The sequence below is a fragment of the Cryptomeria japonica genome, chromosome 4, assembly GCF_030272615.1.
Source record: "Cryptomeria japonica chromosome 4, Sugi_1.0, whole genome shotgun sequence".
Classification (NCBI taxonomy): domain Eukaryota; kingdom Viridiplantae; phylum Streptophyta; class Pinopsida; order Cupressales; family Cupressaceae; genus Cryptomeria; species Cryptomeria japonica.
In genome coordinates, this window is record NC_081408.1 from 167,018,109 (window position 1) to 167,037,611 (window position 19,503).

At 36.3% G+C, this 19,503-nt stretch overlaps 1 protein-coding gene across 1 annotated transcript; it reads left to right on the forward strand.

The window, feature by feature from the left end:
- The first annotated feature begins 16,895 nt into the window (after positions 1-16,895).
- Positions 16,896-18,102, forward strand: LOC131874990 (probable disease resistance protein At1g61190). The gene is made up of 3 exons (XM_059218975.1): positions 16,896-17,239; positions 17,369-17,722; positions 18,078-18,102. Exons 1-3 carry the CDS (start codon positions 16,896-16,898, stop codon positions 18,100-18,102), a joined length of 723 nt encoding a protein of 240 aa, XP_059074958.1.
- The last annotated feature ends 1,401 nt before the right edge of the window (positions 18,103-19,503 follow it).

Sequence of the window (19,503 nt, forward strand, 5' to 3'; positions counted from 1 at the left end):
ATCATGATAACGTGTTCTCTACACATTACCAGGATGTTTCGGGATGATTTATGGATTTGTTATTGTTGTTTTGGTCTTAAGTCGACATGGTATATCATTGTAATATGGATTTATGTAATGATCTTATTGTAATATCTTTTAGGTGGCTGACCTAATTGGTTTAGGCCTTAGGGTTGGTATAAAATGATGTAAGATCTCATTGTAGATCGTGGTATGGGAATGGAATAAGTGTTGTGGTCTTGGAATACATTATCATATGAGAAGGAGATTTGGTCGATCTTAGGTGATGAAATTGGGATTAAGGAAGAGGTCAAAGGCCTTTGGTATTGAGCTTAACCGAGATTGTAATCAGGCATGGTAGATTCTATCTCTGGAAGTTCACTCTATTGGATTGTTGTCCATTTATCTTGAGATGGTTGTTTCCTCTTTGTATTCAGTGAGACTCTTTTGTAATGAGCAGTACGCTCTAGGCGGTGTTCCTTCTTGCATGTGCAGGCCCCTCATTGTAACACATACTTTCTACAGAAGTATCATCTGACTGTGGGTAGGCTTCCCACTGTGGTTTTTCCCTTTCTAGGTTTTCCACATACAAATCATGGTGTTATGTGGTATGGTTGCTTTACATTGATTATTTGTTTAATTGTTAAGTTGTATTATTTGCCGGCATTTGTTTCTGCTTTACCAGTACTTAATCTAGTTAAAGGTTATTTAGTGGATTAAATATTATAATTTGTTAACAACTGATTCACCCGCCCCCTCTCATTTGTTCATCGGTTATCCTAACAATTGGTATCAAAGCTTTGGTCCTTTTTTGCAAAAGCTTAACTGCTTGAAGTAGATCCTATGGTAGCTAACACTTATAATCCACTAGCAACTATTTTCAGAAGAGAAATCACTAAGCTTGATGGAACAAATTATGGGATATGGAAAATTCAAATGGAGACTCATCTTAGATGTCTTGTCAAGGATATTTGGGAGATCACTGGGAAAGGATATACACCTTATGATCCAACATCTGGCAATCCTGCTCCTATAGACTTGGAAAAGAATATTGAAAATGATTGTAGAGCTAGAGAAGCCCTCTTGTGTGCACTTACTAATCACCAGATCATGGGATTAATTGATAAATTATCAGAAAAGGTTATGTGGGATAAATTGCAAACTCTGAATTAAGGTGATCCTACTGTCAAAATTGCTAAACTTGATAGTTATCTGGTAAGACATGAAAACTTGAAGATGGAAGATAATGAAAGAATTATTGTGTTTATGGAAAGATTAAATGAGATTGTTATGGGAATTGAAATTTGTGGAGGATTTCTAAGTGAAGATGAAATAGTTTCCAAAGTCTTGAGAGCCCTTCCACTAGATTACAAGATCAAGGCAATTGCAATTAATGAGTTGAGAATAATGGCTAACTCTTTAGTTAACAGAGACATTCTAATTGAGAAATTATCTACTTTTGAGCTTGAAGAATTTGGATCTTCTAGAGTTGTAAAGTCTGAGCCTTCTTTTCATGCATCATCATCATCATCTACTGACAAAAGTGATTGGAAAGTCTTATATGCAAAAGCACTGGAAGAAATGAGGAAAGAAGATGAATAATTTGAGCAACTTGAAGCCTTATTTGCTAGAAGAGTACCTAAAGGTTCGACAAGAAGTAAGTATGAAGGAAAAACACCTTTTAAATGTTTTGCATGTAATAAGATTGGTCATTTTTCATCTAGATGTCCTAAAAGGAATGCAAGGTTTGAGGAAACAGTTAAGAAATCATTTAAGCCTAACCAGAATAGATATAGATTCAAGAAAAGTAAGCAATGCTACATAGCAGATGAGGAAGGAGTAACTGGTGACTATGGAGATGAATCGACATAAGACTCTGCTAGTGGATCCGGTAATGGTAAGGAATGACTGTTCTATGCTTTAAAGGAAGATGAACTAGAACCAACTATCAAAAATGAAGAAAAGGCCCTGACAACAAAAGTTGAAGATAGGGATGAATGGGTAATTGATAGTGGATGCTCACATCATATGACTAGAGATAAAGAGAAATTTTTGTCCCTGCAAGAATACAATGGTGGTCAAGTCATATTTGGAGATGACAAAGCATGTAAGATCAAAGGTAGAGGTATTATTTCTTTGGATGACAAGAATAACACTGATAATGTCTATTATGTAGAAGGTCTAAAGCATATTCTTTTGAGTGTTGGTCAATTGCTGGACAAGGGTTTCCAACTTCAGTTCAAAGATAGAAAATGCAAAATCATTAACAAGAATGGTTTGGAGATTGCAACTGGTATTCAGATTGGAGGTAATATCTTTCACTTGAACACTAGTAATAAGACATGTTTGATTTCTCATATTGATGAGAGTTGGTTATGGCATAAGAGGTTGTGTCATGTTAATTTTGATTGTATTGTTAAGATCAATTCAACTAAGGCAGTTAGAGATATACTAAATATTATGAAACCTCATAATCCAATATGTAAGGAATGTCAATTGGGAAAGCAAGTTAGGAGTTCTTTTTAGAGCATACATGATAAATCTAATGATGTACTTGATTTGATTCACACTAACTTATGTGGTCCAACAAGGACTAGAAGATTTCAAGGTGATAAGTATTTCATGTTGATTATTGATGACTATTCTAGGATGACATGGGTGACTTTTCTTAAGGAGAAGTTTGAAGCCTTTGAGAAATTCAAGATCTTTAAACCAAAGGTTGAAACATAAACTGGATTGATAATAAAATGTCTAAGATCAGATCAAGGCGCTGAGTTCACTTCGTATGAATTTAACAGTTACTGTGAGACAAATGGTATTAGGAGATAGTTATCCGCACCTTAGACTCCTCAGCAGAATGGAGTGGTGGAAAGAAAAAAGAGAACCATTTTGGATGCATCAAGATCTATGATGATGGAAGCCAAATCACCTCATATCTATTGGAGAAGCAGTGAGTACAACAGTCTACACATTCAATAGAGTTCACCCCTTATGAATTATGGTTTGGACATACACCTACTGTTAAATATTTTAGAATTTTTGGAAGTAAATGCTATATCAAAAGAGATGATTCAATTGGAAAGTTTGATCCTAGATGTGATGAAGGGATATTTGTTGGTTATTCAATTCAAAGCAAAGCATATAGATGTTATAACAAAAGATTGTAGAAAATTGTGGAGAGTGCTAATGTGAAAGTGGATGAGCAACACAGAAATCACTCTATATCATATGATAGGGAACCGACAGTAGAAATGAACATAACTGAACTGCCAATGCCTCAACCGATACAAGAAACTGAGATAGTTACACTGCCACAATCAGAAAATTCAACTGTGATAGATGATCAGAACAATGAACCTGAAGTTCAGAAGACACCAAGGTATGTAAGATTAAATCATTCTGAAGATCAAATTATTGGAGATAGGAACAAGGGAGTTATGACAAGAAGAAGACTGGCAAATGAAGAGGTATGTCTTATTTCTCAAGTTGAACCGACAACTATTATTGAAGCTTGTAAGGATAAACATTGGTTAAAGGCTATGGAAGATGAATTAGATCAGATAGAAAATAATGAAACTTGGACTTTAATTCCCCAACCTAAAAATAAGAATGTTATTGAAACTAAATGGGTTTTTAAGAATAAACTGAATGGTGATGGTCAAGTTGGAAGAAACAAGGCTAGATTGGTTTGTAAAAGATATTCTCAAATGGAAGGAATTGATTATGGTGAGACATTTGCACCTGTAGCTAGAATTGAAGCTGTTAGACTATTTCTTGCCTATGTAGCTTATAAGAACTATAAGGTTTATCAAATGGATGTTAAATATGCATTTTTGAATGGTGAACTTGAGAAAGAAGTATACATTGAGAAACCTAATGGATTTTCACTAATAGATGATAAAGATATGGTTTGTAGATTGAAGAAAGCTTTATATGGTTTGAAACAAGCTCCTAGAGCTTGGTATGCAAGGTTGGATAAATATCTTTTGAAGCTTGGTTTTACTAAAGGCAGTGCTGATAGTAATTTATATTATAAGATCACTGATGATGATATTCTGATTATTGAAGTATTTGTTGATGATATCATTTTTGCAGGAGAAGATAAATTGTGCATGAAATTTGCTAACAATATGAAGAATGAATTTCAAATGTCCATGATTGGTGAGATGAAATTTTTCTTAGGTTTGTAGATTGCTAAAACTAACAAAGGCATTTTTATCTGTCAAACTAAGTATTTGAAGGAATTGTTGAAGAAGTTTGGTATGGATAATTCCAAACCGGTAAGTACTCCTATGGTGACAAGTGAGAAGTTATGTCTCAAGGATACTTTTACACCAGTAAATCCAACAAGGTATAAGTCTATGATTGGTGGTCTGTTATATCTAACTCAGACTAGACCAGATATTATGAATGCAGTAAGTATTGTTTCAAGATATCAAAGTAATCCTAAAGAAAATCATGAATGTGCAGTAAAAAGGATATTTCGTTATTTGCTAGGACAAAAAAATATGGTTTATGGTATTCTAAAAATGATGATTTCACTTTATGCACATATACTGACTCAGATTGGGCAGGAGATAGTGATGATAGGAAGAGCACTTATGGTGGAGCTTTCTTTCTTGGAAATAAAATGGTTTCATGGATCAACAAAAAATAGTCATGCATTTCTTTATCTACTGTAGAAGCTGAGTATGTTGCAACAACAACTAATTGCACTCAAGACTTGTGGATGAAGCAAATGTTGAAGGATATCAGGTTAAATTGTAGTGAATTGGTAGTTATCTACTGTGATAACTCTGCAACTATTGACATGTCTAAGAATGCAGTATTTCACTCTAAGACTAAGCATATATCAATAAAGTATAACTTTCTGAAGGACAAGGTAGAAGCAAAGGAAGTCAAATTGGTTTATGTGAACGCTAAAGAACAAATTGCAGACATATACACTAAACCGTTGTCTAAGGAATCATTTGGGTATTTGAGAGACAAGTTAGGGGTTTCTTCCCCTCTGATAGAGACTTGATTGATGCAGTTTGTCATCAGTCCAACATGCATTATTAGAGATATTATTCATTCTGGCACTGATGAGTGGTGCTACTACTCAAGGGGAATAGTCACCTTTGAGATTTACAGGTCTATATTATTGATTTGATATTTTTGTCAAATTTCTGGCACTGATGTCAAAGGGGGAGTGATAGTGATGTGAAAAATAAATTCAGAAATATCATTCGTAGGGGGAGAGTTATTGATTTTCAAGAGATTGTTGGTTGTCTTCCACAGGGGGAGACTTGTTTGGCATTTCTTAGTACTTAGATGTTTTTCACATCTAGTGTTTCCATCAATACCAAAGGGGGAGATTGTTGGCATTATGGATGAATTGATTATTTGTTGCATTGATGTTTTGTCATTGATGTCAATACTAGCTATTATGGCTGGTTACCGGCGGACATGTTTTGGTTACCGATAGAAGATCTAGTGTTACCGATAGAAGAGACTATCTGTTGGACACTTCCGGCATGTTTGGATGTATGGAATGTGATTGGTTACATGTGATACGTGCTTCTAGAGCATGTCTTGGTTAGATGGTATTGACTTGGTAATCGAATGCTATCATACACGTTGGTAAACCCTTACCGACATTTGTTTAAGGCTCTACTGGCAGAGCTTTCACTGAGGAATCTTGACAAGATGCATAAGTGGTGTTAGTGCAGCTCCTAGATGGATTTCAGGATGCTGAAGATGTTCTTTGATTGTTCTTCAACTGCTTGAAGACATTGCTTTGGCATGGTGGATCCAGAATAGGTCCAGTACCTATCTAGGTTATGGATCGATATCATGATAACATGTTCTCTACACGTTACCGAGATGTTTTGGGATGATTTATAGATTTGTTATTGTTGTTTTGGTCTTAAGTAGACATGGCATATCATTGTAATATGGATTTATGTAATGATCTTATTGTAATATCTTTTAGGTGGCTGACCTAATTGGTTTAGGCCTTAGGGTTGGTATAAAATGATGTAAGATATCTTGTAGATCATGGTATGGGAATGGAATAAGTGTTGTAGTCTTGAAATGCAATATCATATGAGGAGATTTGGTCGATCATAGGTGGAGTAAGTGCACCAAGATGGTGAACAAAAAGGGGCATATAAGTGGCCACTTTTTTTTTTTTTTTTTCTGAAAATAGGTAAACCTGAACTTCAAAGAGATATTTGAAGGTCATGCACTCAAAACTAGGAGTTGAGAAAAGAATAAGAATTGTAATACTCTAAATATAGTTTCTAATCTACTAATTTTTTTTAAAATTAGATAAGATTAAGAGGGTCAATCCTTTTACGCATGAAAAACTATTCCTGATTTTTTCAGAAAATATAACATAGCTATTTTCATGCATTGCACAAAATATATAGTTAAATCTAGTATTTTGCAAAACCCTTTGGTAGGATGATAGGTAAGAGTGAGATCTATAATTTGTGTATTTTTTTGTTATTTTCCATTGAGTATTTTTTTTTATGATTATTTGAAGTGACCGCATCTTGAAAATTTGGTACCTGTTCATGGGCTGCGCATAACTTGCATCAAAATAATTAAAAATGCAAAAAAAAAATTCAAAAAGTGTATAGAATCTAGTGTAGAACAATAATATGTAAATTAGTTTTAATTTGGTCAAGTATATCAAAAGTTATTAAAAAATGGTAGACATATGTCTATAAGGACTGTCAAGGCACTGATAAAGAAAATTAAAGTTTACTATGCTAATGTTGTCCAAAAATAGAAAAAATTATATGGTCAGAAAACTAAGAAGATGTGTGAGATTATGATGGTAATTTTAGAGATACCCACTTGATCATGTGTAAATTTGATGACTATGAAGTCGAAAAATCATGTTGGAGGATTAAAAAATGTGTAAAGGGACAAAAAATGGGGGAAAATGGGCTTGCAAGCCTTAGGGTCATTTTCCAACCCTCTTACCAAGCCAAAACCTGCACGGGTTTTGAAAAACAAAAAGTACTATTTGTAGTTCTAAATAACCCGTATGGATTATGTAGAACTAAAACCATTATTTTGTGTTTTACAAAACCCGTATGGGTTATGTAAAACTAAAAACATTTTTTTTTGTTTCACAAAACCCGTACAAGTTATGTAAAACTAAAAACATTTTTTTTTGTTTCACAAAACCCGTACCGGTTATGAAGACATAATAATGTATGCTTGTAAACTTGGCATTTCCTATCCCCTATTCTCTCTCTTTCCCCCGCCTCTCTCTCTCTCTCTCACCCTCTCCCTCTCTCTCTCTCTCTCCCTCTCCCTCTCCCTCTCTCTCTCCTTTTCCCAATATCCCTCACTTCATATCCCCTATTCTCTCTTACCCCCCTCTCTCTCTTTCCCTCTCTCCCTCTCCCTCTCTCCCTCTCCTTTTCCCAATCTCCCTCTCTCTCTCCCTCTCTCCCTCTCTCTCCCTCTCACCCTCACCCTCTCCTTTTCCCAATCTCTCTCTCTCTCCTTCTCCCTCTCCCTCTCCTTTTCCCAATCTCCCTCTCTTCCTATCCCCTATTCTCTCTCTTACCCCCTACTCTCTCTCTCTCTCTCTCTCTCTCTCTTTATTTAACCTCTCTTCCTATCCCCTACTCTCTCTCTCTCTCTCCTTTTCCTAATATCCCTCTCCCTCCCTCCCTCTCTCTCTCTCTCTCCATCTCTTCCTCTCCTTTTCCCAATCTCCCTCCCTCTCTCCATCCCCCCCTCTCTCTCTCTCCCTCTCCTCCTCTCATTTTCATAATCTCACTCTCTCTCCCTCTCCATCCATCCCCCTCTCCCCATCCTACTATATGTCTCTATCGATATCTATGACTGTGGTGGATCATCAAAATCAAGCCTCTTCGAAGTAGTACGTGGCTCTGCAGGTGGCTGCACAAGGAGAATTCAAATGTCGAATCAGATATATTTTCTCAATATAACATAAAAATAACTAAATACTGAACTCTAAATTGTTTGAAGTTGAAATGTTGATTACCTCATCTCTGTCTTTTGCAATTGGGTGAGGCTGAGGATCCGTGGGATGTCCTAAGGGAGGTTGTAACTGGTAAAACAAAATTAATACATGTTAATAACATATATGTCAAATAACACATAATAACTAAAAATGAATAGACTAAAAAATTAAAGCATACTGAAGCCTCCGATGGATGTGTTGTGGTTGTAGGAGGCAAAGTCACAAATGAATCAGTTACGACCATTTCTTATATCCATGGTAAGTGATCCAAAAGGAGTTAACTAGACGGTTTCAACTCCATTGTGCACTTAGTGAAAAAGAGTTGATCTAAGACAAACATACCTTTTCCCTTGGTCGTGTTGGATCCCATAATATACATGTAGGACTTCTACTGAAATGGAATTGTAGAATAACAGTAGGAAGTTTGGAAGGGGCTTGTAATAGGCTAAATACAATCATACAAGTTAATAATCCAAAGTTGTTGTCAAACTAGATAAAACAAATATTTAACATATGTAGAAAAAATGCACACCGAAACCTCATATAGTTCTCCTGTAGCCTTAGGAGGCCTAGTCGAATCTGATGCAGCTATTACCATTTCTTGTATAAAAAATGATAACATATGATATAGACATAAAATGATTTAGTTATTTCGAACAAGCAAGAAAGCAATCCAAAGTGAATATGAAGATATCACCACTTCCCTCTGCTGAACCTCATCGACATCAGGTGCATTCATTAATTCCGTAAACCCCATATATTTTTGTATATAGAACAAATAAATTAAGTGCATTTATCAATATCTACATATACATGTTTAATCATAATACATTTCAACAAATGAATTTAAATTGTATTGAATTACCTTTTATCGTTTGGGTGTCTGAGAGGATATCTTTTTTTGCCTTGGAGTGCTAGAGGATGGCTTTCTCACATGATATGTCCTTGAGGTAGGTGGGGTAAACTAATGAAAAAAAATTAACATAAGGGAAAAGAGCATGTATTTAATATATCACTTAAGTCAAAAATATATAAATCTAAATGGTACCACATAGCTATCTTGGCCAAAGTCAATGGCTGAAAGCGTGATATCATCAAGTTCGGACATCTCAGCCACTGATAAGCCCTATAAAATACCAAGTAATGATACATATAATTAACAAAAGATATTTTAAAACCAATGTATTATTATATTTTTAACAAATTTACAAATCTTTTCCTCTGGTGGCGAAACTACTCGTGACCGTAGTTGACTGAAAAGTATGTGGTGTACTCCCACCACCTGTTGCACCCTACAATGCATTTTATTTATATGTCACTTTGAATTTTTCTAAAAATAAAAATTCATTTCTTTTTATAAGATTTAGTCACTTAATTGATAACATGTTAGAAATAGAATTAAACGCACCTATGTCTGATAGAGAGGGTACAACATATTGATCAATTCGTCAATGAGGGCTACATCCTCTGTAGTGAAAGAATGACATCTACTCCCACAACATGTACTTGAATGAGATGTCAAATCATTGTCATCTGTGTCAGTGTCTACACCAGAACATACACCCTAACAGGTGGGGCACATATGCTGAATGGGCTAGCTCATGCCAAATGATGCATGAGGTGCTGCTGATGAAGGAGGTGTTGTTGAGGAAGGAGGTGTTGTTGATGAAGGAGGTGTCATTGATGAAGGAGGTGCCGCAGGTGCTGGTACATCCTCTGCTCTAACCAACTATGTGCCATGTTGAACAATGACATCAGTCAATGATGTAGCTACCTGAAGAGTCTGTAATTCCATAGACTCCTTCAAGGGTATAGGGATAGTGACATGAACAATGGGTTTAGGAGCTGTATGCCTCCTATGTTGTGGCTCTACCACCCTATGGGCCCTAGGTCTATCCTGTGCAGAGCCTCTCCCTCTACCCTGAAATTGTTGGATGTCAAAGTAATTCAACTTCTCACCGAGGATAAACTCACAATACAACTTTCTTAAAAAATATAGAAGCACCTCCCAATTATTACAAGGTGGTTGGTCAAAGACCATATACCACCTATCCCAAAAAGCATTTTTCAACCTAGCATGAACACACCAATGAATAGGAAACTGAGTTGTATTTAGTTCTAGGTTGTTACTGGTAATAGGATCGGTGAAAAGAGCACACATGCCAGCTTTACCTATGCCCTTTTTCTTCACTTGATCATATGACAACCCATCCGCATAAAATGTTCGACATCTATCCCTCCATGAAACCCATTCTGTAACCTCCCTAGATACCTCATTTGCATTATTAGCCATTGTTTCTAGTGATCTAGTGAGGGTTGAGTGGTGCTCAAGCCTACAAGACCTCAACCTATTCACCAATATAGAAATTTGGGCACTATTTTGTGTAAGGCGATTGATGAGATCCTCTTATGTGGCATCTACATGATCTAATGAAGGACATGGAGGGTTTTGGGGTGGCGGTGGTTGTTGAGGAGCAACCTTTTGAGGATTTTGAGGGTTTTCTTGTGTTACTTGTGCATGAGGAGGTCTTTGTTGTCTATTTCATTTTTGGGGATTGCTTGAAGAATCTGACATCAAATTAATAAAAATAAAGCTTAAATAAATTAAAAAACCCTACTTTAATTAAAATGCAAACAAAAATAATCAAACCAATCAAATCTTACCTGTTCGACGGGTGCCATTATTGAAAATTGCTCTCAATGTTGCGAAAATCCAAAATAGTTGCAAACCTGTGCGGGTTCTATGTTTTATTGGATTTTCCTTGCTGTTGTTCCATGGGTTTTGGTGTTGAAAATGGCCAAAACCCATGGCCTACACCCAAAAATAATGTTTCTCAAAACCCATACGGGTTTTGAGAAACTTTTAATTATTTATTAAAAAATAAAATGTTCCTCAAAACCCATATGGGTTTTGAGGAAATTTTGGTTTTTTAAATTGTTTTTCTCTAGGCTTGGTGTTACCAAGCTTAGCACATTTTTGAATTTTTAGAACTCGCACAGGTTATGAAAAATTTGGTTTTTTTTGGCATGTGGCCACTTTTTTGTTCACCATCTTGGTGCACTTACTCGGTGATCGAATTGGGATTAAGGAAGAGGTCAAAGGAATCCGATATTGAGCTTAACGAGGACTGTAATCAAGCATGGTAGATGCTATCTCTAGTAGTTCACTCTATTGGATTGTTGTCCATTTATCTTGAGATGGTTGTTGCCTCTCTTTGGTCAATGAGACTCTTTTGTAATGAGCAGTACACTCTAGGCAGTGTGCCTTCCTACATGTGCAGGCCCCTCATTGTAACACATACTTTCTGTAGAAGTATCATCTGATTGGGGGTAGGCTTCCCACCATGGTTTTTCCCTTTTTGGGTTTTCCACGTACAATTCATGGTGTTATGTGGTATGGTTACTTTGCATTGATTATCTGTTTAATTGTTAAGTTGTATTGTTTACCGATATCTATTTCTTCTTTACCGATACTTAATTTGGTTAAAGGTTATTTAGTGGATTAAATGTTATAATTTGTTAACAACTGATTCACCCCCCCCCCTCTCAGTTGTTCACCGGTTATCCTAACAATACTTGCATCTAAGATTTTAGATCTTTCATGATGAAGTAATTGTCAACTTGTTGCATGCAACCGACCATTGGTACAAGTATGAATGGCAACATCGAGGGTCTGCACACATACATGGCTTTCTATGGTTACCAAATGCACCTAATATCGACAACCTTGATTGGATAGATCATGAAAGCATACAATCAGCTAAAACCTTCTTTCACCAATACATCACATCAGGAAATCCACACAGTGAAGCCGAGCGATCAAATAGGTAATATACACCTACAGTTTCAGATCCATGCCTATCAAACACATATGTCATTTAAAGATCTGGTCCTTCCACAGACTACACTTAATTGGTGAATGTTGTTCAGCATCATACAAAGTGTTCAGAGTTTACTTGATTGAAAAAGAGGAACACAACTCTCAAATGTTGTTACAAGCACCTTGGACTGAACAACAAAATTCAACATGACAATAGACCATAATAATAGCCCATGCTATAAACCAACAAGGAATGATAGTCATCTCAATATTCACAACCCATCGATGCTAGGCATATGGAGGGCTAATGTTGATTGCCAGGATGTCTGTTCAAAAAAGGCAGTGCTCCAATATATTTCTAAATACGCATAAAAAACTGAACGCAAATCAGAGAGCTATACTTACATGCTCAAATGAATTGTTGCATCAACAAATACAAAAGATACAATTCTCTTAGCATATCAGAGATTTATGATGGGCATTACTGCTGATAGGGACATTAGTGTTTACAAAACTTGCCATATGTTGTTGAAACTCCCCTTGATCTCCTGCACACATCAATTTGTCACCCTCAATGTTGGCAAAAAAATCTTCCAACATATAACAAGCTATGATGAAGCTTCTCAACCTTGCATTTCTTTCATTTCCTACTACATGAAAAGACCATCTGAGTTATCAAACGTTACTTTGCTTCATTCAGCCCAACAATATACAAACAACCAACATCGCAAAACAAGTAAATGACAGAAAAGAAAACTAAAAGCGATTGTAAATGTATTCACCCAATTCAAATCCTTGCTTGCAAAAGATTATAGTACATTTGAATCTTTCTATTGGAGTGAATTGATTTTGTACAAGCCTTTCTACAACATTCCTCTACACATAGGAGCATCAACTGATGAAGTTATACTGAATTGGAAACAACTTCATAGCACTCATTACATCCAATGGCATGTTAATGGGATCCAAGAACATTCCAATGCTGAAAATGATGAAGACCCGTAGTTGCAAGATATTCCACAATCTACTAATCAATAACTTTATGTGTGGGAGTTCCTCTCACAAATGGGAGCTTCAAACAACTTTGATGTTGCTACTCTTCAAATTCTTGGCAAGTGTGATTATGACCTCCACTTTAATTAGAGTGCATCCCTACCTAATGAATTCCTTCATAGCATAGCCCCTAAATTCATTTCAATAGAAAAAAGCCAATCAGTTGCCACCCTTGGAAACATTCACTCAAGTCACCCTAATACTTTTGAACTTGCAGCAAATAAAAAACTTGCACTTGATATTATAACCTCTGACGCTGTACAAAATTTGAATGTCTCACCATTACGATTGATCATCCAAGGCACAATAGGTACTGGGAAATCATTTTTTATTGACTATATATGAAATAAGCTAAATATTAATTTAAATCCAAAGCAATACCCATTGCTTGCGCTTGCACCAATAGGTGTATCCACATATAACATTCAAGATACAACAATCCATGCTTCCCTTTGCATACCTATTCAAGAATACCATCCTTTAACAGGGCATTCCTTATTAATGTTTCAAGAGAAATGAAAGCATTTACGGTATATTTTGATTGATGAAATGAGTTTCCTTGGCCCACAATTACTCATCAAATTTGATAACAGATTGCGACAGGCATTTCCCACTAGGCAACATGAACCATTCAGAGGCCTCTCAATTCTGTTTGTCGGTGACCTTGCCTAGTTACCCCTAGTTTTAGACAAACCATTGTATGCATCCCACTCAACATCATTCGCTTTATGGTACTCCTTCATTGATGTGGTCACCTTAGATGTTTCTTTCCACAAAGAAGGGATCTCCCCATCATAGATAAAATTTTGTGACATTTTGCTAAATGTATGCAACACAACACCACTACAATTAGATTGGGAAACTTTGCAGATGCGCTCAACACATGACTTGACTCTTGACCAAAACAGATATTTCGACCAAAAATTGTTTGCAACCAATGCAGCTTCAAACCCACACAATATTAAAATTTTAAAGCAATTGCACTCACCCATTGCACATGCAACAAGAATCATAGCAACACACAGAGAATAACAAACTCACCAAGATGAGCAACTCTCATTTGAAATTCTTCTTTCTATAGACCAGCAAGTCATGCTCATTGCAAATTTATGGATCAAAGTTGGTCTTGTCAATGGTTCTTTGGGACAAATAAAAATGATTGTCTATGATGCATGTTCTAAACCACCAGATTTACCAAATATGTTGTTGTCCTCTTCCAACATTACACTGGACCACCATAGGATGCTGTCAATCCAAAATAGGTTCCCATTCCACCAATTACTAGAGGAGACCACACACAGATTCCACTAACGATGGTGTGGGGTATTGCCATTCACAAATTGTAGGGACTAACAATAGACTTTGCAACAATTAACATTGGAAAAACAGAAAATCAAGGTCTCACATTCACAACACTATCTTGAGCAAAATAAACTGAACATCTCTGAATTCACTCGTCTTTCACTTATGAGAGCTACTCCAAATTGCAAGGTGGTCCATCAACCATTTCCAGAAAGAATGAAGAAGCTCATTTGCTTAAGCTTTCTGAGATCACAAAGGAAAATTACTTCCAAAAACATCCAACACAGGTACTGCAACCACAACGTCTATACCCTTTAGCATAGCATATATCTTCTTTCATGCATTGCCACACATTATAACACTTTCATCTTGCAGGGTCATCAACAAATGTAAAAGGTTCCATCGCAGCAAGAACTTGCCTTTCTCATTGTCGTTCTCATTCAAAAAATACAAGTTCGCACATCACCTCCACTCACACTTCACACTATTCTTGTTGCTTCTTATTACCCTCTTTCTAATGTTTACTCCCTACAATTACAATATCTCATGTCTTCCTAATACTTCTCTCTTGTTCTTGTACTTGCAGGCCATCAAAAAATAGATTGTTTTAAACCACACATGATACAAGGGTATCTCAATCTCTTTGACTTTCCACTTTAATGATGCTAACTTTTGTTTGTACTTCTCATCTTCTTTGCAGATTTAACAACCACAATAAAGTTTAATCAAGCATATCGTCCACCTCGCTTTCAACAATTCTGAGTGCCTTCCTTTCCTATTCTTTTCAATCTCCAACTTTTTCCACTTTCAATTATTTAATGCACCTACAATGTTCTAATAGAATTTTAATGCTCATAGGTACGCAATGCTGACTTAAATGTAGTCTACAAAGCTGAGTAACAACAAAATGCATGATCAACACAACCTAAATACAATACAATACAACAGATCAACAACTCCTCAATGCTTTCATTCAGCTTTGCAACCAACATATTACATAACATCAATTATGTACTTTACAAATAAATACATTAAATAGTTGTATAACATGTTGGCAATGCCAGCATGGGGGTGGCTAAATTTGATTTTCTGGGACTAACACATTAAATTGGTTGGGTTTTAAACTGTCTAAAATAGTCTACTTTTATAATTTTGTATAGCGAAAAGTTTTGTCATACAAGCTATAACATTGTAATAACTACTTTATATTTCTCTTTTGCACTGTACATCATGCTGCCTTCCACAGCATGGGGGTCGGTAGGTGGTTAACTTCAAATTTTGAGAACAACTGAAAACATTGGTTGGGTTATGTATAGTTTCACATTTTCATATATATAAAGTTTGCACTTCTTTTTTCCTTTGATTTTGTATGATGCTTTTACAAACCTACTCTTAACAATTCACAACTAACTAATTCCCACCTATCGACCTCTTGTTGCAAGCACTCCCCTTGCAACTGCTAGTAATTTAATAATTTTAATTACTAAATTGCATCTAACACTATAACAATACAGTTAAATACTATTTATATTATTTATTAGTATTTATATATTTTAAATAATACATATTATTAAAATAAATTATTATTAATTTTCTTAACTCATTATTATTATTTATACTTTCAAAGATATTATATTGTCACAACAATATTATATAATAAATATACTTGAATAAAAGGAGCCCACAAAGGAGACGGCATGGTAATGCAATTATTACCATTCAAACATTGTTTGTAAAAGAGTAAAGTGAAAACAGTCAAAACGCGACGCCCGTGTCATAAAAGGACAAAATGTATACAACGATAATGACCTGACATAAAGCATACAGTCACTTTCTAGAAAGCCATGGTCACATGGGGCGGTGAAACACTTTCTTATCAACGAAGGAAAGGATGATAACTCAATTACTGAAGGACTGCAAATGCTTCCCAGCAAGTTTTACGAGCACACTGATAAATTTATTCTTTCCCTGGCTTACTCACATTCATTGCGCTTTCGTCAGTTTTTCTTGCTTCTTAAGACGCTTCAAATTTTTAGAGTTCATGATAGTATTTTAGAGTGCTTCAAGTTTTGTCTGTGTAGTCCATAGTAGTAGTTGAGAGTGCTTCAGTTTCTCAGTTGTTATTTAGGAAATCAATTACCTATGGCATCTGCTTTGGTTGATGTTGTTGTGGAAAAGATTGTTGGGAGGTTGTTAGAGGAGATAAACAAGGAGGTTTCACTTGTCTGTAACTTTAGAAATGACTTTAAATGGCTGAGCAAGAAGTTCACAAATGTAAGAGGCTACCTCAGAGATGCAGATGTCCAGAGTGCAAAAAATGACTCCATGAAAAGCTGGCTCCTGGATGTTGCAGATATTGCTTGGGATGCAGAGGACATACTAGAAGAATGCGCTGTTCAATCTCAAGGTACTAGTAATGAAAGCCCCCAGTCCTCTTGTGTCTATGCTTTCATTTATTCTCTATTAGTCTTTCGGTATAAAATGGCATGTCGGATCAAGGAAGTGAAAGATAGAATGAAGTCCGTCATGGAAGATGCAGCGGAGCTCGAGCTTGTTGCAAATCTGATTCGTTCAGATCAACCCTCAACGAGTACATCTGGGAATGTAAATTGGAGGGGGTCACCTCTAATAGAGAGTGATTCAAAACCAGTGGCTATTGAGCCCAAGGTTGAATAAGTCCTTAGCTTAATAGATGATTCTGTCACTCATGTCATTGCCGTCGTTGGAATGGGCGGCGTGGGGAAGACGTTTCTAATGCAAAATGTCTTCGACAGAGCAAAGGGAAGGTTTAACAAGTCGATCTGGCTTTCTATTTCTCAGACTTACTCCCTTAGAAAGTTGCAAGCTGACATGGCCTCTCAAATAAAGTTGCAAGCTGGCGAGGACTCGCAAATAAAGTCGCGAGCTGACGATGTCATTTATGGACATGTAACTGAGGTGCAAGGAGCACAGTTGATTCATGAGTGTTTGACAAACAGAAGCTCTCTCATTGTGCTTGATGATGTGTGGTGGGCAACTAGGGAAGATAACTTGATATCTGCACTTGGCCTTCCAACTGGGAATAACACCCAGTGCAAAATTGTCGTCACAACATGAAGCAGAAATGTGTGCAGAAGCATGAATGCGTGTGTTTATGAGGTGTAGCCTTTGTCCGAAGAAGAGAGCTGGAACCTGTTTTGTGCTTTTGCCTTCTTTAATAGCCAACAAAATCAGCCGCCTCATCAACTTGAAGGGATTGCTCGACAAGTTGAAAGGGAGTGTGTGAGATTGCCCTTGGCAGTTAAAATAGTGGCAGCATCTCTGGCAGGTGAGGCATCGTCAAGGGAGTGGGAATCCAAATTGGGACAACTAAAAGCAGTATCTTATACGGAGGATCCAATTATGCAGATTCTCAAGCTAAGTTATGATTCTCTTCCTCCTTATCTTAAGCCTTGTTTTGCATATCTTTCTTTCTTTCCTGAAGATGCAGAAATAGAGTACCGATACCTCATAAACCTTTGGGTAGCTGAAGGATATGTTCCTCAAGGAGACGACCAGCTGGGCATTGGATGGAGGTATATATGTCATCTTCAAAGTCTATGTTTGATCGAGAGTGGGTGACATTTATGATCAGGGAGTGAGAATTTTTAAAGTGCATGATTTGTTGCTGGGTTTGGCCATTAGTATGTCAAAAGAAAGCCAATGTGTATTTAATATCAATGTTGTTTGACATTTTGATGGATATATATTAGAAACAAAACCAAGGTGTTGTAAAGATAATTTTATTAATTTAATATAGTGTTGATATCTTCATTATTTTATGCTATCATATTGAAATTTATTCTTTTCTTAATTTTGGTACTAAATGGATGATGAAGGCCATGGTGAAATCTATTCTATAATTGTGATGAATAAGTATTGTTTTTTTAGGGTTGTTTTTAATACTATTGCTTGATAATTAGTGTGAGAATAATAAAGCATCATGTTGCTAGGAAGATTATCTATATGTAGCATATATCAATCTATGCCCATGAAGAACTTGTTTTGATTAGATAAAATCAGGAGAGGATCGAACCATTATAGAAAAGCCTAGCAAGATAGCAAAGTGGGGTCTCATGAGGGGTAAAACAATCAAAAGACAAGATTTTAAACTGGACCTAAGAACTGGTGGGAAACAAGGGTCCCAATCCTAGAAAATAAACTACTCTTTTAGCATATATGAAAGAGGGAGAGAAGAGGTACAAGGATCTTTCCTCTATCTACTGACTACCATCTAAGCAATGCAATCATTCTTTCAGACAATGAAGGACTTGTTATATTAGTGTAGAAATTTTAATTATGTAGGTGGTTTGGTTTGAATATATATATATATATATATATAAGCTCCTTTATGGACTCTGTGGTTGGTATATGTGAATCTTATTTAGAGTTTGATTTTGATAGAAGATAAAGATAAATTTATATAGTAGCCTATATATTTTTGTAGAACATGACTATGTATTAATATTTTTTCTAGAGTAATAGGCATTGTTATAAGAATTACTTTACTAAAAACCTTTGTAGTTTTTTTTGTTTTTTTTAAGGATAAGTGCTATCTATTAATGGGGATAGCGCCCTATATTAAACTTTATGAATTTTTACATAGGTAAGCTTGTAATGAGCCAACAACCTATTCTTTCTTTCATGCATAATTGTTGCCCAATAAAACAAAAGGGGACAACCAATCGCATACCAAAAACTGACAGACGCAACCACATTCCTAGGACCAATCTAATTTTTCCATGTGCTTATATCAGCCTATAGATTGTAGCAGTCCATTCTCCAATATTCACAACCTTATTGGTTTTTGTTTTCAGAGAGCCAACCGAGGTCATCCACCATCATTCTTCGAAATGGTTCGAAATTGTCGTTGATAATAGCCACACGGTAGACCTCCCAAGCTTCACTTATGAAGTTCTCTCTCTTGTTCCTCAGCTCTAAAGCATCATTATGTTCTTCGTCTTCCCAGTCAGACACCGCAACATCAGATAAGATGCATGTCGGGTTGAAGTAAGGCTCCAGGATGCTAGCCCACTCCTCTTCCGTTTTTAACACCGCACTCCCAACAGCATTTGCATCGCACTCACGAAAAAACCCATGTATTTTCGTAATGACAGCTTCCTTTGATGGCAGCACATCTACCGGAAGTCCGAGAACCGTTTCGTATATGTAGTCGTCGGACCAGTGCCTACCCGGACTCCAAACCACGTTGATCAAAGCCACTATGGCATTAATTCCCTCGGCCTCCACGTCGAAGAGTTTGTCGCACTGGTCTTCCAGTGACTCCTCGCGACATAAACAGCTGAGTCCAAACTGG